General features: G+C 42.6%; 1 protein-coding gene across 6 annotated transcripts in view; it reads right to left on the bottom strand.

Annotated features, from left to right (window-relative positions):
• Positions 1-24,099, bottom strand: part of PRR7 (proline rich 7, synaptic) — a 114,937-nt gene extending 90,838 nt beyond the window's left edge. For 2 of the 6 annotated variants that reach the window (XR_015876515.1, XM_088465461.1), the window contains exon 1: positions 23,011-23,497. Coding sequence is in view for 1 of the 6 variants with exons in the window: in XM_088465465.1 (XP_088321591.1) it covers positions 23,881-23,897 (17 nt within the window). In the remaining 5 variants the exon portion in view is untranslated. The other 4 variants (XM_088465463.1, XM_088465465.1, XM_088465464.1 and 1 more) reach the window with 3 other exon arrangements.
• Positions 24,100-24,649: the final 550 nt, after the last annotated feature.

The raw sequence follows: 24,649 nt of genomic DNA, 5'->3' as shown, positions 1-24,649 counted from the left end.
GCCGGCTATTTAAATTGAGCGCTCGCTCTTTGCGGTCTGTTGATGCCTCTATGTCTGAGCGAGCAAACGAAACATGCGCTCGCTATTTTGTAAAGACGCCCCCTGGCCGCTCGCATCCTATGTCATCTCCGCTATTTATTTGATTAATCGAGTACATCGAAAGGCGTCTGAACTGCTCGCAGTGCTTGTGGTTGGATTTTCCTACCGCAATCATGCGAACAGTTCAGGCTAAGAAACAACCAAGTGACGTGGTCGATGACGCTGCTTTGTTAATTATGCACACCCTTAAAATGCCCGTTTTGACCGTTTGGCACGCCTACGTTCGGATTTCCACTCTCCGTTTTCAAGCACCTTCCCCTGTTACCACCCACAAACGCCTCATCCTGTCACTCAAATTAGCAGGCACTCGCAATTTTGTGAACACATGTTTTCCGACCGCACTGACTGGTTGGCGCATGCGCATTACGACCCATACGCATGCGCAGATGTGCGAACATCGCTCGGAGCGAACGAGCGGCCGCTTACGAGCGGCTCTGAATCAGGCCCTTACTACACTACACAACAGTTGTTGCTATTGTACATCCTCAAGAAGAACAAAAATTAAGTTTGCAGGAGTCCATGATCACCATTTCTTGTAAGTAAATGGGACAGCCACCTAGCAACAACAGATCTCCATCCTATCACCAAGTTGCTGTGGTCGCACACAAAAAAACTTACTTATTTAGTTGTGATATGTAGAAGCAAATTTACATATCACATTTTTGCCCCCTTTTTATGGTGACTTATTTTCAGTCTTCTTTAAATAAATTATGGAATTTTACGCTATAAGTGCAGCAACATTTACTATTTTATATACTTTGCCACATTAAAGGAAGTTAAGTGAGTGCATAAACTACTTACTACTACTATATTACAGTCAAAATTTCGAAAATCAAAATAAAGACCCTATAATGTCGACAGGTACATTATTTAGACAACAAAAATGTCAACATGGACTATGGACCTCATTCAGAGTCGGTCGTAAGCGGCCGCTCTGTCGTACGCATCCGATGTTTCCAAACCACGCATGCGTACGGTTAGTTGTGTGCATGTGCGTACGAGACCTTGCGATCCAAAATGCTGTCGATCATACGGCTTACGAGCAGGAAGTGGCTTCCGGGAGTTGATTGACATGAAAGGCCGTTTGTGGGTGTTGTCTAAAAACGCAGGCGTTCCTCACCGTTTTCCGGGCGTTTTAGGGGCATACATAAATTTCCTGCTACGACCGACATAGAAGGCCAGAAGTAGTAAAACGTCACTCTGCGAGCAGGTTAGAGGCCTGCCTGATCGTACAGCTTGAGGTTGGATATGTGGTCTCTCAAGCCCCAGAGTACAATCGATACTGGGTTTTAGGCTTAAGTCTGAAAGGGGTATTATATAATTTTTTTTTTTTATTATCCTTTCTTCATTACTATTTTCACTTTTCTATAAAAGTAGTACGGAAAGTCGGGGCATTTTTTTGTTATAAATGTAATAATATTTAAAAAGTCAATTGTTTGTGTGAGGAATGGGAAGAGGGTATTTGGGGTAGCATGGGCGGTATGATGAAGCACCAGCAATGAATAACCTACTTGTGTCTGGTCTTTGTGGGAGAAAAATGGAGTACATATAGGAAACCTACAGAGGGGTCTATATTTATTATGGGTAGACTCTAGCTAAAAATCTGTATCACATCGCAGATTCTAGTAGTACCACAATTTACTAATGCAGTGCTTTTTACTCTACTTCACAGCAGCCTAAAGGCCCCCATACATCAGAGATTGATTGCAGCAATCTAGCAATTTGCAATCGATTGTGTATAAAAATCTTTCCCTTCTTCAATCGATTGCAGATTGCAGAATTGCCTCAATCGATTGAAAAAGGGAAAGATTTTTATACACAATCGATTGCAAATTGCACGATTGCTGCAATCAATCTCTGATGTATGGGGGCCTTAATGCTCTCAATTTGGTGTTACCCAGTGATGGAAAGCAAAGCTTTTTGTTGCATCTTTAATTGAATGATGTCACAGTCTTCAAAGAGGTCTATAGAGCGGGTGGGAAGTGGCATTACATAGATGAGCACCGGATACGTTGAAAACACCAGAGAAACGGCTTTTCTGACCATCCTAAATAGAGCACTGCAATCAGAGAGAGAACATACAACCTCCACATAGTTAGGGCATTGGTGGGAATAAAACAAAAAGACCCCAGTGCTGTGATTCAGCAGTGCTAACCACTGTACTACCTTTGGTCTCTTTGGAGGAATTCATTTAGGTGCAGGGTTTGGGGAATAGCTCTGGGTTTCACGCCCAGAGCTATGCAATTAATTGGCATTTTCCATGCGCGGTAAGCCACGGGTTAACATGCGCTAACCCATAGATTCCGCGCAAAGTGCTGGAATCTGTGGGTTTCCCCGTGCGTTTAAATGCAGAGTCAGCATTTTAATGCAGATTTTTTTCCTTACAGCTAATGAGGCTGTGAGGAAAAATCCACCTTCTGTGGCAGTGGCATCACTAGGGTGGTGCAGACCCTCTGAGGGGGTGACATCTAAATGCCATCTCCTTCTCAGTGACCCAGAGCCGGGTGCTGCACTGTGATCACTGAGGAGGAGATGGCACAGTGGGAATAGTCTCTGGGGGCAGCCAGGCATCTCTGGGAGTGCTGGGCCTGACCGCAGTGTGATGAAACGGGGTGTGCCTCAGGCTTTAATGGGCAGCACATTCAATTAGCTGCGAGGGGGTAAACCCCGCACCTAAGTATATTCCCCCAATTATTCCACATGGGGTTGAAGCCAGAAAGGGCCACAGTGAAGAGAAATTTACTATATTGGAAATTCCGAGGTAAAATGTAAAAAAACCCCAAAGCTTGACAACCTCTTTCATTCTCAGACCTTTCTTATCATGACTTGGCTTCCAATGTACCAATCTGTTCAGCGCGTTTTGTTTTCCTAGGAGACAGCAGTACTCACATCTTTTAATTAAAGCTTGGAGTTCTGTATAAAGCACCATTTATTTTTTCAGTTCAGTGATGCAACAAGTTCTGCCCCCTTAACTGCTTTGCAAAATGTTTTCTTTCAAGACAATTATAGTACAAATAATAAGCAGCATAAATCTTCATAAGGAGAGATTTCAGATAGATTTACTTAACTATGTTTAAGTTTGTAGGCGAATATGTTTACTATTGTAAAGACACAAATATATATACTTGCACCACAAACACAGATATCACCCATTTACGTTATACAAATGACATTAGAGTTCTTCAGACTTGTGCATTGTTTGAGGGATGATTCATGTTGCATAATTTCTACAATATGATGTCTTCTGCTCAAGTGGAGTCCTACTTATTAGACTGCACTTCCTATTTGTATTCCTTTTCATTTCAACGTGAGAGGCTGAAGCCACAAAACACTGCATGTACATGCTTTGTGCATACATACAGCACGGATACAGCAGTGAATAGAGAGCTGGGAGTTCATGCTGTGCTTTTATAGATTCCTGGATTAGGCGGGCAATCAGCGCCACTTTCACACAGGAATATTTTTTTACAGTTTTACACAAGGTCGTGATTGAAGCAGTGTGTAAATAGAAACAGGATGTATGAAATGAATATACAGTGACACAAATAGACTAGTTCTTTTGATACAACATATGTCACTGTACATATTTCAGAACAAAATACATCCTTTTCTGGGCAGTAACAGACACTTACTTTGTGTTAGTTGTTGTATTTCTTGAAAAAAATATATTAATTAATTTGTTAATTTTTTACTTTGCTATTTTAGAGCTGTATAGGGGTAAATATCAAGCCACAAAAAAATAGGTGCACAGAGGAAAAGAATTTACTGTCTACCTTGTGACGCTATGGTGGAGATTTACAGTTGGACATAAGAAATGCCCTTCTACATATACGCAAATGTGTCGAAGCACACTTGTGTTTTCACATCTATATTTTGAGAAAGATGCACCTTATGATATCTTAAGTCTTATACATGTGTTCTGTGCAAATGCACAAGGCTCACACTTTGCACCTCTGTTGTGCAGACACAGAATTTATGTCTCGTAAGCATCGTATTCAGTAATACATGTAACACAAAACAGGGTTGGCTTGTTTAAACCACCTTTGTTTAAACCAAATATTTTTTATAAAAAACACTTTTTTCATGTTGCGACTACAGGCACGGTGCCATTTTTTAAATGCCTATTATAAAGAGAATACTCCTGGTTCCAAATGAATGAAGACCACATTATTTTTGCTTGTGGTCTTCATTTGAGTGAGCTAAACCAAAACAGTAAATTCACACACAACAGAGAAATTTGAAGGGTGAACCAGATCAGAGAGGTACTAAATCCGCCTAGCATCATCTAAGACTCCACAAACTCCTCACCTAGCAATGCTATAGGAGAGGAGAAAACCACAACTAACATTCTCAATCTTAAAAGGTAAACAACTGCAACACATTAAAGAGGCAATACACAGAGAAACGCCAATCTGGGTATCTTTTGATGAAATAAAAAATCCCAATCATTTTGGTTGTTACTGTTAGAAAAGTATACATAGCAATCTTTCCTAGTATCAATAATAAGCTGGTTTCAAACACTAATGCAAAAATACCTGGTTTAAAAAAAAAAAAAAATTCTATACATATATATATATATAGTAGGGGTGTGCACCGGCCACTTTTCGTGTTTTGGTTTTGGATCTGGATCTTTCTTCGTGTTTTGGATCTGGATTGGTTTTGCCAAAACCACCCTTCCGTGTTTTGGGTTCTGGGTTTTGTGTTTTGGATCTGTATTTTTTTTTAAAAAAGCATAAAAACAGCTAAAATCACAGAATTTGTTGGTTTCTCTGCTCCTATGCTATTATTAACCTCAATAACCTTAATTTCCACTCATTTCCAGTCTACTCTGAACACCTCACACCTCACAATAGTGTTTTCATGTCCAAAAGGTTGCACCGAGGTAGCTGGATGACTATGCTAAGCGACACGAGTGGGCGGCACAAACACGTGACCCATCTAGGAGTGACACTGCAGTGGCAGACAGGATGGCAGTTAGAAAAACTAGGCCCCAAACTGTACATAATGCAAAGAAAAAAAAGAAGTGCAAGATGGAATTGTCCTTGGGCCCTCCCACCCACCCTTATGTTGTATAAACAGGACATGCACACTTTAACAAATCAATCATTTCAGCGCCAGGGTCTGCCACACAACTGTGGCTGAAATGATTGGTTCGTTTGGGCCCCCACAAAACAAGCTGGCAATTAATGTGTCCCTGCACAAACTGGCTCTACGGAGGCAAGATGTCATCCTCATCCTCCTCATCCACCGATTCCTCACCCTCTTCAGTGTGTACATCCTCATCCTCACAGAGTATTAATTCGTCCCTGCTGGAACCACAGGTCCCTCTGTACGTTCTGGAGGCTGGTCTCCCTGGAAGAGTTGATAATTCATTTTATGAACATCATCTTCTCCACATTTTGTGGAAGCAACCTCCTACGCCTTTCGCTGACAAGGTTCCCGGCTGCACTAAACACTCTTTCGGAGTACACACTGGAGGGGGGGCAACTCAGGTAAAATAGAGCCAGTTTGTACAGGGACCTCCAAATTGCTTCTTTTTCCTGCCAGTACAGGTACGGACTGTCTGACATGCCTACTTGGATGCTGTCACCGATGTAATCCTTTAACAGACAGACGCACGCTTGTCGCTGCTGCTTTGAGGATTCAAGTGCGGCTACAGCCCACACAATTCACAAAGACAGAAAAAAAAAAAGAATATTTTTATTGTTTGTGGAGCACACTTTGAGGGTTACACCACCCTTTAACAGACAGACGCACGCTTGTCGCTGCTGCTTTGAGGATGCAAGTGCGGCTACAGCCCACACAATTCACAAAGACAGAAAAAAGAAGAATATTTTAATTGTTTGTGTAGAACACTTTGAGGTGTCACCACCCTTTAACAGACAGACGCACGCTTGTCGCTGCTGCTTTAAGGATGCAGGTGCGGCTACAGCCCACACATTTCACAAAGACCGAAAAAAAAAGAACAATATTTTAATTGTTTGTGTAGAACACTTTGAGGTGTCACCACCCTTTAACAGACAGACGCACGCTTGTCGCTGCTGCTTTAAGGATGCAGGTGCGGCTACAGCCCACACAATTCACATAGACAGAAAAAAAAAGAACAATATTTTAATTGTTTGTGTAGCACACTTTGAGGGTGTCACCACCCTTTAACAGACAGACGCACGCTTGTCGCTGCTGCTTTGAGGATGCAAGTGTGGCTACATCGCACACAAGTCACAAACACATTAAAAAATTAGTTTTTTATTTTTTGGAACACTTTGAGAGTTACACCACCCTTTAACAGACAGACGCACGCTTGTCGCTGCTGCTTTAAGGATGCAGGTGCGGCTACAGCCCACACATTTCACAAAGACCGAAAAAAAAAGAACAATATTTTAATTGTTTGTGTAGAACACTTTGAGGGTGTCACCACCCTTTAACAGACAGACGCACGCTTGTCGCTGCTGCTTTAAGGATGCAGGTGCGGCTACAGCCCACACAATTCACATAGACAGAAAAAAGAAGAAGAATATTTTTATTGTTTGTGTAGCACACTTTGAGGGTGTCACCACCTTTAACAGACAGACGCACGCTTGTCGCTGCTGCTTTAAGGATGCAGGTGCGGCTACATCGCACACAAGTCACAAACACATTAAAAAAATAGTTTTTTATTTTTTGGAGCACTTTGAGAGTTACACCACCCTTTAACAGACAGACGCACGCTTGTCGCTGCTGCTTTAAGGATGCAGGTGCGGCTACAGCCCACACATTTCACAAAGACCAAAAAAAAAAGAACAATATTTTAATTGTTTGTGTAGCACACTTTGAGGGTGTCACCACCCTTTAACAGACAGACGCACGCTTGTCGCTGCTGCTTTGAGGATGCAAGTGTGGCTACATCGCACACAAGTCACAAACACATTAAAAAAATAGTTTTTTATTTTTTGGAACACTTTGAGAGTTACACCACCCTTTAACAGACAGACGCACGCTTGTCGCTGCTGCTTTAAGGATGCAGGTGCGGCTACAGCCCACACATTTCACAAAGACCGAAAAAAAAAGAACAATATTTTAATTGTTTGTGTAGAACACTTTGAGGGTGTCACCACCCTTTAACAGACAGACGCACGCTTGTCGCTGCTGCTTTAAGGATGCAGGTGCGGCTACAGCCCACACATTTCACAAAGACCAAAAAAAAAAGAACAATATTTTAATTGTTTGTGTAGCACACTTTGAGGGTGTCACCACCCTTTAACAGACAGACGCACGCTTGTCGCTGCTGCTTTAAGGATGCAGGTGCGGCTACAGCCCACACAATTCACAAAGACAGAAAAAAGAACAATATTTTAATTGTTTGTGTAGCACACTTTGAGGGTGTCACCACCCTTTAACAGACAGACGCACGCTTGTCGCTGCTGCTTTAAGGATGCAGGTGCGGCTACAGCCCACACAATTCACAAAGACAGAAAAAAGAACAATATTTTAATTGTTTGTGTAGCACACTTTGAGGGTGTCACCACCCTTTAACAGACAGACGCACGCTTGTCGCTGCTGCTTTAAGGATGCAGGTGCGGCTACAGCCCACACAATTCACAAAGACAGAAAAAAAAAGAACAATATTTTAATTGTTTGTGTAGCACACTTTGAGGGTGTCACCACCCTTTAACAGACAGACGCACGCTTGTCGCTGCTGCTTTGAGGATGCAGGTGGAATCTAGACGGGATTTGGAACCGAGGACACACTACCTCCATCAATTGTCTAAATCCCACTGCACTAATGTCGGATACCGGACACACGTCTAACACCAACATAGCAGTCAAGGCCTCAGTTATACGTTTTGCTTCAGGATGACTGCTGTCGTACTTCATCCTCATCGCTAGGGACTGTTGGAGGGTCAATTGTTTAGTAAAAGAAGTGATGTTCCTACTTCCTCTCTGGGATGATGAACAACTCCCAGCAGCAGCAACAGCACTAGGAGGAAGAGGTTCTTGATCTTTCCCTATTTTATTTTTATCGGAGAAAGTTTGGTCCTCCATTTATGTTATATTGATATATATACGTGCGGCTAAAGCGCACACAAACACAGAAAATATTATTTTATTTTTGCTGGAGAGTAGTGCACTTTGTGGGTTACACCACCCTTTAAGAAATGAGCCAGCCGGCTCTTTACTTATGGGACACAGGCGCACGCTTGGCGCTGCTCCTTTGTTGATGCACGTGCAGCCACAGTGCACACAATTCACAAACACAGAAAATAATTTTTTTTTTGGTTTGGACTGGAGTGTACTTTCGGGGGTTACAGCACCCTTAACGGTCAAGCCAGCCGGCCCTTTACTTATGACACAGGCGCACGCTTGGCACTACTTTGTTGATGCACGTGCGGCTACTGCGCACACAATTCACAAACACAGAAAATAATTTTTTTTTAGGTTTGGACTGGAGTGTACTTTCGGGGGTTACAGCACCCTTAACGGTCAAGCCAGCCGGCCCTTTACTTATGACACAGGCGCACGCTTGGCACTACTTTGTTGATGCACGTGCGGCTACTGCGCACACAATTCACAAACACAGAAAATAATTTTTTTTTTGGTTTGGACTGGAGTGTACTTTCGGGGGTTACAGCACCCTTAACGGTCAAGCCAGCCGGCCCTTTACTTATGACACAGGCGCACGCTTGGCACTACTTTGTTGATGCACGTGCGGCTACTGCGCACACAATTCACAAACACAGAAAATAATTTTTTTTTTGGTTTGGACTGGAGTGTACTTTCGGGGGTTACAGCACCCTTAACGGTCAAGCCAGCCGGCCCTTTACTTATGACACAGGCGCACGTTTGGCACTACTTTGTTGATGCACGTGCGGCTACTGCGCACACAATTCACAAACACAGAAAATAATTTTTTTTTTGGTTTGGACTGGAGTGTACTTTGGGGGTTACAGCACCCTTTAACGGTCAAGCCAGCCGGCCCTTTACTTATGACACAGGCGCACGCTTGGCACTACTTTGTTGATGCACGTGCGGCTACTGCGCACACAATTCACAAACACAGAAAATAATTTTTTTTTTGGTTTGGACTGGAGTGTACTTTCGGGGGTTACAGCACCCTTAACGGTCAAGCCAGCCGGCCCTTTACTTATGACACAGGCGCACGCTTGGCACTACTTTGTTGATGCACGTGCGGCTACTGCGCACACAATTCACAAACACAGAAAATAATTTTTTTTTTGGTTTGGACTGGAGTGTACTTTCGGGGGTTACAGCACCCTTAACGGTCAAGCCAGCCGGCCCTTTACTTATGACACAGGCGCACGCTTGGCACTACTTTGTTGATGCACGTGCGGCTACTGCGCACACAATTCACAAACACAGAAAATAATTTTTTTTTGGTTTGGACTGGAGTGTACTTTCGGGGGTTACAGCACCCTTTAACGGTCAAGCCAGCCGGCCCTTTACTTATGACACAGGCGCACGCTTGGCACTACTTTGTTGATGCACGTGCGGCTACTGCGCACACAATTCACAAACACAGAAAATATATTATTTTTTTAGCACTTGGGGGGAGCACCCCTGATGGACAGAGCACCCCCTGGACAACACTACAGCACTCCTTTAGGACTGGGACACTGCACAGGACTTTGGAGTGGACACAGCCCCTATGGAGAACTGACTGCACAACACAGTCCAGCCAGCCCCTATGGACTTTGAAGTAGTGGACACAGCCCCTATTAACAACAGCAGCACAGCACAACACAGCCAGCCCCTATGGACTTTGAAGTAGTGGACAACAGCAGCACTACACTACACTACACTACACAGCCCTAACTCCCACCCTCCCTCTTCACTGTCCACAGCCGAGTGAGAAAATGGCGCCGACGCGGGTACCTTATATAGGATCCAAAACCCGCGAGACTCGGAAGGCGGGATGATGACGTTTTGCCTCGATTTCAGATCCGAGTCAGGCGGGAAAAGTCGAGCCTGACTCGGATCGGACTCGGATCGGGGGGGCTCGGGGGGGTTCGGATTTCAGAAATCCGAACCCGCTCACCCCTAATATATAGTTGTTGTTTTTTTATTATCAAACCTGTTTTTTTTTCCCAACCCCGACCCAAAATAAAGACACATCTTAGAGGTCATAGCTGAAGTGCAAGACCACATCCTTCTATGTTCCACTTGCACATGAACGCCACTGATTCACCTCTGAAAAGCGTTACAGGGCCACAAATGTCATATACACGAATGAGATCTCCAATTTAATTGCGCAAATGCACTTGCATCCAACTCTAAAGCAGGCCCTACGTTTGCATTTATGAAAAACTATAATCAAGATACATTTTTAATATTATGTATACAATTAAATATCACTTTTCTACTCATTATTTTGCTCCCCATTTTATTTACTTCTTTTATTTAGAATCTTCTTGTGTTAGACTAAAACTATAAACAGCAGTAGCAACTATCAGTAAAATTTCCCGATAAATATGACAAATTAAAAAATAGAAAAGTACCAAATAAAATAAAAAATATTTTTTTTTCTACCCTCCCCCCAAAAAAACTATTGCAATATTAAATTCTATTTAATTTACAAAATATTACAATGTATTATGAAAATAATTGTATATTAATTGTACACGAGTAGCTGCACTATGTTTTTGAGATAATACAACCTTTAATATTTAATAAAGAAATAAATCAGTACATAAAAAGTGCAATCAGCCAATTATGACAGCAATTCAATGTATAAAAGCATGAAAAAATTATCCAGGAATTCAATTACTCTGACCTAACTCGAGAATGGGGAAGGAAATGTGATCTAAGTGACTTTGACAGTGGAATGATGGTTGGTGCCAGACGGGATGGTTTGAATATCAGGCTGCTGATCTCCTGGGATTTTTTTCACACATAACAGTCTCTAGATTTGACAGACAATAGTGTTCAAAACAGCAAACATTCAGTCAGTTGCAGTACTATGGGTGAAAATGAGAGAGGTCTAAGGATAAAGTGATACAGAGTACTAAGTTGATATAAAGGCGATAGTAACCCAAATAACAATGTGTTACAACCAGACGGATTAACAACACTGTGTCCCGGGGCGGTCACACATACACTAACACACATTGCTACATCACCTGTGTGTACTTGGGTTTTTTTGGGGCATAATGTGAACTGGTTGCACAACAGTGTGTGTTTAGCACATTTGTGGGGCATAATGTGAACTGGTTGCACAACAGTGTGTGTTTAGCACATTTGTGGTGCTGGGAGTTTTTACACATTACACTTTTTAATAACATCTCCAGCATACCTTATTGATCATTTTATTGGTTGGGGCCGCCACAAGTTAGTTGCCCTGTGGCTCCCACAAACCTTAATCCAGCCCTGGTTAAAACAGTGGTATGGAGAAGAGCATCTCTGAACGTACAGCAAGTCAAACCTTGAGGTGCAACGTCTACAGCAACAGACCACACCATTAGGAACAGGAACCTGATGTTACAGTGGGAACAGGGTCACCGAAACTGGATAGCTGAAGACTAAAAAAATTTCACCTGGTCTGACAAATCTTGATTTCTTCTGCAACATGCATATGCTAGGGCAAAGTTTGTCGTAAATAACATGGATCCATCCTGCCTTGTGTCAATAGTTCAGGCTGATGGTGGTGGTATAATAGTGTTGGGAATGTTTTCCTGGCACATAAAAGACCCCTTAATACAAACTGAGTATTGTTTAAATGCCATAGGGTACCCAAGTATTGTTGCTGATCATCTGCATCCCTTTACAGCCACTGTCTACTCTAGTGGCTAATTTCAGCATAATAATGCACCTTATCAAAAGCACTTGTCCTTTTAGGCTAGTTTAATGAAACAGGACAGTTCAGTACAACTCCAGTGGCCTCCACAGTCAGCATATCTCAATCTAATACAGCACCATTGGGACGGGAGCATATCTGTAATGGGTGCGAGGTGTGCTGTGCACACGGGCCCCTTGGTCCAGGAGGGCCCACACACCCTGCACCCATTCAAATATACTTATCGACTAGGCGCTGCTGGCTGCAGAAATCACTGAGAAAATAACCTCCGCTTCCATTTTCCGGTGATTCATGCATGCGCGGTGGATATGTTTCGGAAACGTGTCTTGGACATCATGTTCCTGCACATGCTGGATAGACTCTAGCACAATGCCAGAGTCTACGTCACCCTTGGAGAGGAAGGGGCCCGATCGGAGCCTGTAAATGGACCACCTCCTCTCTTAAACCTCCTCTGCATTGGGATGTAGTTAATGGGAGTTATGCAGCATGAGTGCATAGCTAACAGACCTGCAGGATCTGTGTGATGCTATCATGTCAGCATGGACCAGAATCAATGTCTAAGCAAAGCAGGTCCTACCATGTACTAGAAAGGTGTACCTAAGAAAGTAACCACTGACTGTATTTTCACTTAAAGAACAAATAGAGACACTTATCTGTAATATAACAAATAGTATAAGCCTTCCAACCAGTGCGTCCTGTGTGTGGTGTTTGTGTTCGTATCGGATTTCCCTCCACAGTCCAAAAAAATCCTATTTGGCTCTGGACTAAATGTAATGTTTGGATTAAACATTCCCTGCAAAGCACTGTGTAATATGTTGACACAATATAATTTTAATAATAAGAAATATATTATTTTTATCAATTAACCGTCTTAGGGGTCAATCCAATTAGGTGCGAATTGCGAGGTGCGAGTTGTGATTTTCACTTTGAATTCTCGTAGCGAATTAATTTTGCAATCCGATTAGCAACTCCCACTAAAACAGTCAGACTGAATTCGCAACTTTCCACTCGCACCTCCCTAAGGGTGGGAGATGGAAAGGAAAAATCTTTTATTTTAAGGTTAAAATGTCAGGACCATGTGCTGAATCCCTTGGACACCCCTCCTAATAACTAGTTAGGCATATTTAAGTTTTAAATTAGCTTAATTATTTAAAAAATTACATGACAATTTTTTTGGGGAAAAAAATTTCCTCAAATTACCCCCAAATCAACTTTTTCGTTAGTTTAGGCACCCCAAAGTTAAATACAATATTTTTATAGCTGAAAGAATTGTTTTTATATATTTTTTTCAATGTGCCCTCAGAGTACCCCAAAATCACCCTTTTTCCTACTTTTTTTGCATTTTTCGTTTAATTTGTTTGAGATTAAACGAAGTTTGTTTTTTATCATTTTCTTGCATTGTTTTTAAAAAGAGCACAAAACAGCAATTTGACACCATTTCAAAACCTACAGTAACTTCCTATTGGCCACAAACAGTCGTCTATACCATCCTGCTAACGAAATTATCCATTTTGGGGGGTCCAGGATGGTCTCCCCACGTTTTCATGCATTTGTCGCAAATCTCATTTGGCAGTCAATTCTCACCCCTCCACTGCGAGTAGTACGAATAGGCATTTTTAATTGGATTGGAGAATTCACGGGAGCGCACTTCACGACAAAGTGTGCGAGTTTAAAGAAACAAACTCGCTACTTGCAATATGTACCTAATTGGATCGAGCCCTTAATGTATTTAAAAAAGTTTCTTCAATTCAATGTAGTCAGTTTTGTGAGTTTTCATGTCTTGCTTCATTAGCACTTCAATGTCTCACTAGGGGGTCTAATTATTCCCGGAGGCGCCGACAGATGAACCTAACTCTAACCTCTGCCTGCATTGCTGCAGTGATCAACAGGGCATAGGTCAGTGCAGTAAAGTTCTTTTTGTTTCTTTGTGGCACAGTGCGCATGATGTCACACAATGTCACAACATTGAAGCAGAGCAGAGGAGCCGCAGCAGGAAGAGGAGCAGCCAGAAGACATAGAATAAGGTAAGACAAGTGTCTGTGGGCTGGAGCCGGAGAGATGCGGGGGGGCTGGAGAGACAGGAGGCAGCTGGAAAGACACTGTGAGGATGGAAAGAGAAGGAATCTGGAGAGACACTGTGGGAGCTGGGGCTGGATAGACACTGAGGGCCAAAGAGACTCTGGGGCTGGAGAGACAGAAATGAGCTGGAAGGACACTATGAACCTGGGACTGGAGAGACTCTGGGGTGAGCTGGAGAGACAATGTGGGGCTGCGGGCTGCAGAGACATGGAGGAATGAGGCTGGAGAGACACAGGGGCTGGAAAGACAGAAATGGTCTGGGGATGAAGAGAGATTAGAAGGGAACTTGAGAGACACGGGGGAATGAGACTGGAGAGACATGGGGGTTGGAGAGACACAAGGGTGGATGAGGCTGAAGAGAACTGGTGGGAAGTGGCTGGAGATTATTAAAAAAAATGGCAGGATTAGAATGAAAAGGCATGAGTGCAGGAATCTTCATTCTAAAGTAAACATTACTGATACAAATGGTACCAAATTAGCAAATACACTTTTAATTATATAAAATTGTTTGATAACGGAAGTTCACATTTTGCCCTGCACCAAAACTTCTGTTACTATGTATTATCTGAGTGAACCTCTGCTATATGATTAACTAAAAAGGAACAGGGAGCACAAATAGTTAATATAAAATGTAATCCTACAGTAATCAATTATATAATAGGCTAAAAACATATAGAATCAATACAACAAATACAAAAAATTATTAGTATTGTGACATCCTGCAGCACATTACAAAAAACGTCATAGGTAACAATTCCCAGCAATCTTCAATAAGGATAAGGCACAAAACTGAGAATAAAAAAACGGGGTATAGGAGCTTCAGAAAAAAAAACATAAATATAGTGCACTAAAAATATTGTTACTGTGAGAGCCTATGCCGGCTAGGCATACTCACAGACAGTGGGTAGTTGAAATTGGTATCTGCCTCTGATCATGCTCTTAATATTGGTGGTTGATGAGAGTATGGAGAGATGATTGTTCTCTGGTGTCTCCCAATAATCAGCTTAGGTATATAGTCCTGGCAGGTGCCACTGTATGTGGTGGCTTACGTCCGGAGCAGAGCAGCAAGTAGGACCAGCTTGTGAAGCCTGACAGCTCAGGTGTATAATCCCGGCAGGTGCCGCTCTATGTGCCGGCCTCCGTCCGGTGCAGTGCCGCAAACCAGCACAGCTTGTGAAGCCTGGACTGGGACAGCCAGAGGAATGATGGCATGTGAGGCACCTACTGTAGTTATCTGCACTGGAGGAACTGTTGTAGTGGCAGCTGCCAGTGCTAAGGAATCAGTATATATGTGTGCAGGAGGGAATCGGTATGATTTACCACCGGACGCATGGCTGGCGGTTCGAATCCCGACAGTGGCATCCTGGCAGCAGTGAAAATCCTGATCGTCCTAAGATAAGTATTTGCTAACCTATTCTACCCCCTAACCCTAACCCTCCCTTAGGGGTGCCAAACCCTAACCTCCCCCCCAGTGTATAAGTAACAAAATGAAACAAATATATGTGTGCAACAAAGGACCAACAGAAGGAGTCAATCAATATAAACCTTATGTAAGTAAAAGAGGGATTTGACCCCCAGCACACTGCAGCAAAAACAATACTTAAATCCTACATGATAATAGCGATTCAGAGGTATTAGTTACATACATTTGCAAATATATGAATAAGCGCCAGGCCAATCGTCAAGGCTCCTCTATACTGGCGTCCCTAGCATTAAGGGGTTCACGTCCGAGAAGCAAGGCACCCCAAAAACATTTTCAACCAAGGGCCATCCCCAGGGCATCACACGAAAAAGGGAAAAAGGTGATAGTGAAGTATAAAGAAAAGATGTGTAAGTATAAATCAATAAGTACTAATGAAATGAGAAAGAATTAAAATTACATAAATAATATACAAACAAATAGAAAAGTGATAAAAGTATTCTATGTGAATTAAGTGGTGATGCCATGAGAAAGGCCCAGTCAGAACCCCCCCGGGGGCCCCACTCCCAAACGCTCACCCCAAAATAATTATTGCTACATAATAGTAGCACCCACTCTGGGTCATATAATTACAATTGATGTACTGCATGATAACAGTTTTTCGTGTGATGCCCTGGGGATGGCCCTTGGTTGAAAATTTTTTTGGGGTGCCTTGCTTCTCGGACGTGAACATCTTAATGCTAGGGACGCCAGTATAGAGGAGCCTTGACGATTGGCCTGGAGCTTATTCATATATTTGCAAATGTATGTAACTAATACCTCTGAATCGCTATTATCATGTAGGATTTAAGTATTGTTTTTGCTGCAGTGTGCTGGGGGTCAAATCTCTCTTTTTTCTGTGTTCAGAGTAAACCCCGCCCTTTACAAGCACCTGTGTTATGCAATTAAGCTGATCTGAGCAACTACCAATTTTCTTTGCAAGTTTGGAGAGGCATGAAGGCAGTCAGCATTAGGAGGATGTGCTGATGCTTATAGTGCCATGTGGAGGTTTTTTGGGGTACCTCCAAGGTAAGTTAGCTCTCAGCTTTTATATGTACTGTTATTATGCAGTACATCAATTGTAATTATATGATCCAGAGTGGGTGCTACTATTATGTAGCAATAATTATTTTGGGGTGAGCGTTTGGGAGTGGGGCCCCCGGGGGGGTTCTGACTGGGCCTTTCTCATGGCATCACCACTTAATTCACATAGAATACTTTTATCACTTTTCTATTTGTTTGTATATTATTTATGTAATTTTAATTCTTTCTCATTTCATTAACACTTATTGATTTATACTTACACATCTTTTCTTTATACTTCACTATCACCTTTTTCCCTTTTTCGTGTGATGCCCTGGGGATGGCCCTTGGTTGAAAATTTTTTGGGGTGCCTTGCTTCTCGGACGTGAACCCCTTAATGCTAGGGATGCCAGTATAGAGGAGCCTTGACGATTGGCCTGGCGCTTATTCATATATTTGCAAATGTATGTAACTAATACCTCTGAATCGCTATTATCATGTAGGAGTTAAGTATTGTTTTTGCTGCAGTGTGCTGGGGGTCAAATCTCTCTTTTTTTCTGTGTTCAGAGTAAACCCCGCCCTTTACAAGCACCTGTGTTATGCAATTAAGCTGATCTGAGCAACTACCAATTTTCTTTATAAGTAAAAGAGGGTTCAACTCCAAGTATAATATAAATTAAATAAACTTAACACAGAAAGAAAGATGCAGCAGTAAAAAGTGTTGGTAAATAAATCTATAATGGAAAAATTAAACATAAAACAAAAATAAAAAAATAGAGTGGGTTCGGGTGCAACAATGACCTGTCCACATCGCTGAGATACTGTATATGACAATGACAGTTATATTCCTACACAAACTGGCGTCTTCCGGACCTTGTGATCTGAAGTCACCATCTGCCCAGGGAGGTACAATTTCTCCAGAGGTTCCCTGTTACAGAGAAACCACATATAGGTAAGGTAGACTTGCAAGCGACTGCCTTTATCTGCCTGCGGATGGGGGATCCCCAAAAACATGGGTGTACCGTGCCCCATGATTTCTGTTACCTCGGCACAAAGAGGGGAAGCCATATGGAGATTCCACATTGGCTCCCTCATAAGACGCCCCTGGCTCTGGAACCATAACATTGAAATAAGCTATTAGGCTATTGTACCTTAAAAAGTATAGAGTTATTGTTACACTAATTAACTGAGCAATTTTTTGTGTTGCAGAGACTGTGCCATTGTAACTAAAGTTATTTGGGGACATAATCTCCTGATACATTATGATGTGTCAAGCTACTGGGTGATATAGATATTTACCTAGAGGGGTGTATTGCTAAAATGGTGGGTTAATAAAATATAAATGTTATTATTGTTTGGCGTAGTGATTTGCATTACTGCCTGAAGTCATTAGTTTAATTCCTGACCAAGGCACTGTATGTGTGGAATTCCTAAGTTCCACTGGGACAGAGACTGGTGTAAATTACTGAATTTTACTTTTAAGTCACTGCGTACTATGTGTGGGCACTATATAAATAAGTTAATATTACAGCCATGGCCAAAAGTTTTGAGAATGACACAAGTATTGGTTTTCACAAAGTTTGCTGCTTCAGTGTTTTTAGACCTTTTTGTCAGATGTTACTATGGTATACTGAAGTAAAATTACAAGCATTTCATAAGTGTCAAAGGCTTTTATTGACAATTACATTAAGTTTATGCAAAGAGTCAATATTTCCACTGTTGCCCCTTCTTTTTCAAGACCTCTGCAATTCACTCTGGCATGCTGTCAATCATCTTCTGGGCCATATACTGACTGATGGCCACCCATTGTTGCCTAATCAATACTTGGAGTATGTCAGAATTTGTGGGTTTTTGTTTGTCCATCCGCCTCTTGAGGATTGACCACATGTTCTCAATGGGATTAAGGTATGGGGAGTATCCTGGCCATGGACTCAAAATGTTGATGTTTTGTTCCCCGAGCAACTTAGTTATCACTTTTACCTTATGGCAAGGTGCTCCATGCTGGAAAAGGCATTGTTTGTCACCAAACTGTTCTTGGATGGTTGGGAGAAGTTGCTCTTGGAGGATGTTTTGGTGCCATTCTTTATTAATGGCTATGTTCTTAGGCAAAATTTTGAGCGAGCCCACTCCCTTGGCTGAGAAGCAACCCCACAAATGAATGGTCTCAGGATGCTTTACTGTTGGCATGACACACGACGAAGACTTTTGGAGGATGGCCTGGTGTCAAGAAGGGCAGCAAAGAAACCACTTATCTCCAGGAAAAACATCAGGGACAGACTGATATTCTGCAAAAGGTACAGGAATTGGACTGCTGAGGACTGGGGTAAAGTTATTTTCTCTGATGAATCCCCTTTCAGATTGTTTGGGGCATCTGGAAAAATGCTTCTCCGGAGAAGGAAAGGTGAGCGCTATCAATAAAAGCCTTTGACACTTATGAAATGCTTGTAATTTTACTTCAGTATACCATAGTAACATCTGACAAAAAGGTCTAAAAACACTGAAGCAGCAAACTGTGTGAAAACCAATACTTGTGTCATTCTCAAAACTTTTGGCCATGGCTGTATAAACAAACAACCCACTGTTTATATATTTATTATTTGTAGGCAGGGACGGATTGGGACACTGGGAGCACGGGACAGGTCCCGCTGGGCTGGGTCCTGTGCTCCCCTCAGTGGCTCTACACAGCTCCTGGCTCCCCTCACACCTGGCTGATTCACAAGCCTGGCAATAAGGCATGTACAGAGTTTGGGGAGCCCTGTCACTGGCCTTCCCCTTCAAGCAACAGGAGTGCACATGATGCCATTTTGTCACAATGTACTGCACCATTGAGAAGCAGAGAGGAGCTGCAGCTGAATACACAGAATAAGGTTGACTGTGGGCTGGAGCTGCATGGATGATGGGAGCCAGAGAAATTACCGGGGAGCTGGAGAAACACTGAGGGGGATGGAGAGACACAAGGAGGCTGGAACTAGGGAGACACTGCTGGGCTGGAGAGACACAAGGAGGCTGAATAGACACAGGGGAACTGAAAAGACAGAAGGGAGACCGAGAGATACAAGGAGGCTGGAGCTGGAAAGCCACTGGAAAGCTGAAGAGACACAAGGAGGCTGGAGCTGGAGAGAGAGAGAAAGGGTCAGAGAGACACTGGGTAACGGGAGAGACAGAAGGAGTTGGAGACACTGGAGAGCTAGAGAGACAAGGGGGCTAGAGAAATAGAAGGAAGCTAGAGACACAAGAAGGCTGGAGCTGGGGAGACACTGGGAGGCTGGAGAGACACAAGTAGGTCGAAGATGCACTGGAGAGCTGGAACTGGGTAGACACGGATGGGCTGGAGAGACAAAAGGAGGCTAGAGAGACACTGGAGAGCTGGAGAGACAGAAGGAGACTGGAGCTAGGGAGACACTGTGGGGACAGGAGAGACAAAGGGGCTGGAGCTGCAGATACACTAGAAGGCTGGGGAGAAAGGAGGGGACTGGAGCTGGAGAGACAGAATGGGACTGGAGAGACAGAAGGGAGCTAAAGCTGGAGAGACACAAGGAGGCTGGAGCAGGGGAGACATGGAGGGGCTGGAGAGACTTGAGGCTGGAGAGACACTGGAGAGCTCGAGAGACAGAAGGGAACTGGAGAGATACTGGGGTGCTGGAGCTAGAGAGACAAAAAAGGGCTAGAGAGAGAAGAAATCTAGAGCTGGAGAAACACAAGAAGGCAGGAGCTGGGGAGGCACTGAGGGGCTGAAGAGACATAAAAGTGCTTAAGCTTAAGGGAGCTGGAGAGACAGAAGGGGTCTGGAACTGAAGAGACAGAAGGGCTGTAGCTGGGGAGACAAGATGGCTGGAGGGATGGAGAGACAGAAGGGGCTTAAGCTGGTGAAATCCAGGCTGGGGTGTTGAGAGGGGAGGGAGTGGGAACTAATCACACGGAGCCCCCCTGTGGAGTGTGCCACACCTCCTTACATTAGGCTACACCCCTTCCCGGGCCTGGAATAAGTATCTAGTTTAATAATATAAAATTGTGTGATCAATGAAGTGCACATTGTGCTATGCCACAACACTTCTGTTACTATGTATTAACTGGTTGAACCTCTGTTATATGATGATGACATTTGTTATATTCCTACACAAATAGGTGTCTTCCGGACCATGTGATCTCCTATGTGAATAGTTCACACCGATTAAAGTCGCCATCTGCCCAGGGAAGATTGATCACTTCAGAAGTTCACATTTGCAGAGAAGTGTAAGGTAAGGAAGACTCTCAAACTGGCCTATACCTGCCGAGGACCTGGGGACAGTGGGGTTCCAGAAACATTGGTGTACCGGGACACGTAATTTCTGTTGCCGGCCCTGACTATTCATAACTGCCGCTATCGGAGCTCAGCTGTAATCGGGCAACATTCGGAGCTTCTGTACATGCACAGCTGCTCATTGTATAGTATGAGTGAAGTGGCCAAGGATATTGAAGAACGGAAATAAGGGGCGCAAATAGTGTAATATGTTAAAAGCACAATGGCTTACTTTGGATAAATCGCATACATCAAAACAGTTAAAAACTGGAATATCAGGGGCAAACAAGACTGTTAGTAGAAATCACATTAAGAGAATTTCGGAAGCTGGTTCCTGCCATGGCGCTTTCTACTAAATGGTTTGTTTGCCCCTGATATGCCACTTTTGTAGCGGTATTAGCATAAAGTCACAGATGCAACTGCAGCAATAGACGCAAGGAAGGCCGCGGCTGTCTCTGTCCCAGAATCAGAATCAGGCCGTATGAGGAGGGAGTATCCCGCCCCCTCCACAGACAGCCCCCATTATTACTGGTTACAGAAATTTCCTGGGCTGGTTTACCCTACATGCAAAAAAAGAAAAAAAAAACAAGTATTTACACCTTTTGCATTGCAACATGGATTGTTCCAGGTGCAAAGTTACTTGCTTTTATTTGCTTTGCTCTTAATTTAGAATTGGCCCCTATATCTGGGCCTGACGATAATTACAACCTAACCAAATCATTTTAGATGTAAAGCTTGAAATGTATTGGACCTAATGCATTGCAGTCTGCCCAATTTGTTTGGCCAAATTGCCCACAGATTTTGTAGCTCAGAGATGGAGTCTGGCTAGCTCACTGTACCATGTCTGTGCAGATTAAATGAATGGTGGATATAAAATAGAGGCAGAGAATAACAATATGGAAAGAAGAAGAGCAATTTGAACTCACCATTTACAAAACCCTCAAGCCAAGTATGAACTACATGTTTTATGTGTTGATTAGGTGAATTATGTTTGTCACATACACCTATCTGTTCATAGATACTCAAACAATATGTCCCTCCGATTTGCTTGCCTGCACTCATTTTTACATGGTAAATCTAAGTAACTTAAATATAAATCAGTCTAAACCCAAACATAATACATTACACAACACAGTTCTTGATTGACAGGCAATACTAAATGTTGCTTCATCTGACAGTGCATTTAATCTTATTAAGTCTGCCAGCTACATATTACTCTAACTGGGGAATATATATATATATATATATATATATATATATATAATCACTATACTTTCTGTTATACTCTTTAATTAAAAATATTTGTGACTTTAAACTTTTAGAGTGAGGAAGATTTGCAGGGAGAGTACAACGTTCTTCTGCCATTAGGCAGCACCGTTTTTTTGGAAATGTTCAGTTTTAGAAACAACTACAGGCAGTATCTTAGAAAGAGGTTTTGCATTAATGTGACTATTTAGCTGTTACTTCTCTTAGTAAAATATGTATTAAAGAGTTGAAAATGTATAGTACATTGCAGTGCTAGTATGAGCCTTGTGCTGACTACATATTAAATAGTCACTATACTAAAGCAGTAAGTTGTACAAGGTTGCAGAGAAATTACTCTGTTGATTCAAAGTTACAGAATGCAGCTAGAAGCTAGAACTCTTATGTGCAATGCGTACGTTTCCTTACAAAGCATTCTGCATGTTCACAACCACAGTCATACACATTATAGTCTGTATAGAAAGGCCCTTGTAATGAAAATATATTGTATCTATGGTTCAAATATTGACAGTTGGCTCACTAAGATGCATACTAAATATTATAGTTTAATTAAAATAGAGTTGAATGACATTTTAAATTATAGTTCATATTCCAATAGCTAAAAAAAATGCATGTTTTATTCATACAGCATATACTTGTACTGCTTATAGGCACAACATCCTTAGCACATGCGTTAGCAACAGTGTACAAGCAACAGGGAGGTACATCATATGTACGGAATACAAAATGTACACAGTGAGTATGCAATTTGGCTCTATGCTGTAATATTATGGTCATAACAAAATACACATACAGACATAGCTCTATACTAAAATGGTAAAATCAATGTTATTCGCAATGCATTAACATATTATATATATATATATATATATATATATATATATATACACACACACACATATATTTATATGAATGTGTATATATTTTAAGCTCTATTGCTACATGTATTTTAATGCAAAGCATTGATGCACGACAATAAGTATAATTGTTCTCTCTCATCCTGTTACATATTAAACTCACCTCTTATCGTGTCCCCAATGATATCACCTCTTATCCCATTGCCCCTCCCTTTGCAGAGGTTCCCTGGTACCTGAGGTTGTAGGGTAGCCTTATGATTGGAAGCAAGGCTCTGCAGGAGACAGGCAGACAGAATGGTGCCAGCCTTTTGTAGCCTGGTACACTGAGCTGACAGTCTGTCTTCCTCCTTCCTACAACTCCCTCCCCCAGATTTGGCTTGTGAAGATGTGAGCCTCCCCGGGCTGTGTTCTTGTCTCAGTAAACGACTGCAGCTCCAGTGTGTGATGTTGGTGGCACACTCCAAGGGACATGCAACATCCTCTTCAATGCCCGCAGCTGGGGAGGCTGGCAGCTGCTTCCAGGCACCAGAAACCTTATCTAAAGTCCACCCACCAGGTCTAGAATCAGCAGGCACCAGTTAAAGCAGTACATTGTGGAAGGGGTGAGGTGGGCAGTTGGGAGTCCCTATCTCTCCTAAGTAGTGACGAGGAGAGAATTCCCTTCTGCTTCCAATTCCTCACCTGAATTACTGCCCCTTGTTCCGTGTGCATGTGTATCTCTCAGCAGCAATCTTCTTCCGTAGCACCAGCAGGTCTGCTGTCACCCCCCCCACTTCCTTGTCATTTGCAATCATTTTCCTCTATGCCTTATGTCATTTCTTATTTGCTTCCCCTATACATCTGTCTTTTTGCCTATTTTTCCCAAACCGCATTATTATTTTCCTTCTCCTCTTGCAGCCTCTCCTCTCACCAGCTCCTTATGTGCACTCACGCTGATCTGACATAAACTATGTGCAATACAGACAGTCAAATGATTTCCCTTCTCCCTATGATCATGTTCTCTTCCTATCTATCCCTCCTCTATGTGTCTTACCTTCCTCTTTTCCACATGCCTCCCGTCTTGTTCCTTCTCTTCCTATCCTCCCTCCCTCGGTTTTGCAGTCTGCCACTCTCTCACCCCTCTGTAGTCTTTCTCTTTACCTCTCTGTCACATTTGGAATGGTCTCTGTCTTAAGAATCACGCACGCACACACACACACGCACACACACACACACACACATAGGGTTTCCTTTTTCCCAGAGGGAGGGTGACGTTAGGATGAACTGTCTGTGTCCCCAGTGCCTGGGTTCCCTTCTCTCATAACCCACCCTCTACCATACAATCTCCTGGTTCCCCATCCATGCTCCTCCCATACATACACCAAAGGTGTCTTGACTCATATTTAATATCCTTAACCTTATAACCTCTGTATAAGATAAACTCTCTATAAACCCTTGTATAACATAAGATCTCTATAAATAAGATTAACATAACACAAGACCTCTATATAACATAAGGTTTCTATATAAGCTCTCTACATATAACATAAGTCCTCTGTATACTGTATAACGTAAGACCTCTATATACAACATAAGAGATCTCTATAAGATAAGCCCTCTTTATATACTCTATAACATAAGATCTCTATATACTATAAGATTGAGAATGGAAAGCTGCAGCCAGGATGTGCCTGCGTCGTTGGATGGTGTGGGTGTAATGACTGCCTGTGCTGCTCAATGTGTGCACACGTGCAATGTATATGTGTTGGCATGTGTTGCCGAATTCCTATTCATTACACTGCTCCCAGCTGTTGTCATGGTAA

Source organism: Taudactylus pleione, unplaced genomic scaffold (assembly GCF_031769625.1).
Source record: "Taudactylus pleione unplaced genomic scaffold, aTauple2 ptg001990l, whole genome shotgun sequence".
Lineage (NCBI taxonomy): Eukaryota > Metazoa > Chordata > Amphibia > Anura > Myobatrachidae > Taudactylus > Taudactylus pleione.
The sequence above is the reverse complement of the archived record's forward strand: the minus strand, read 5'-3'. Positions and strand labels throughout refer to the sequence as shown.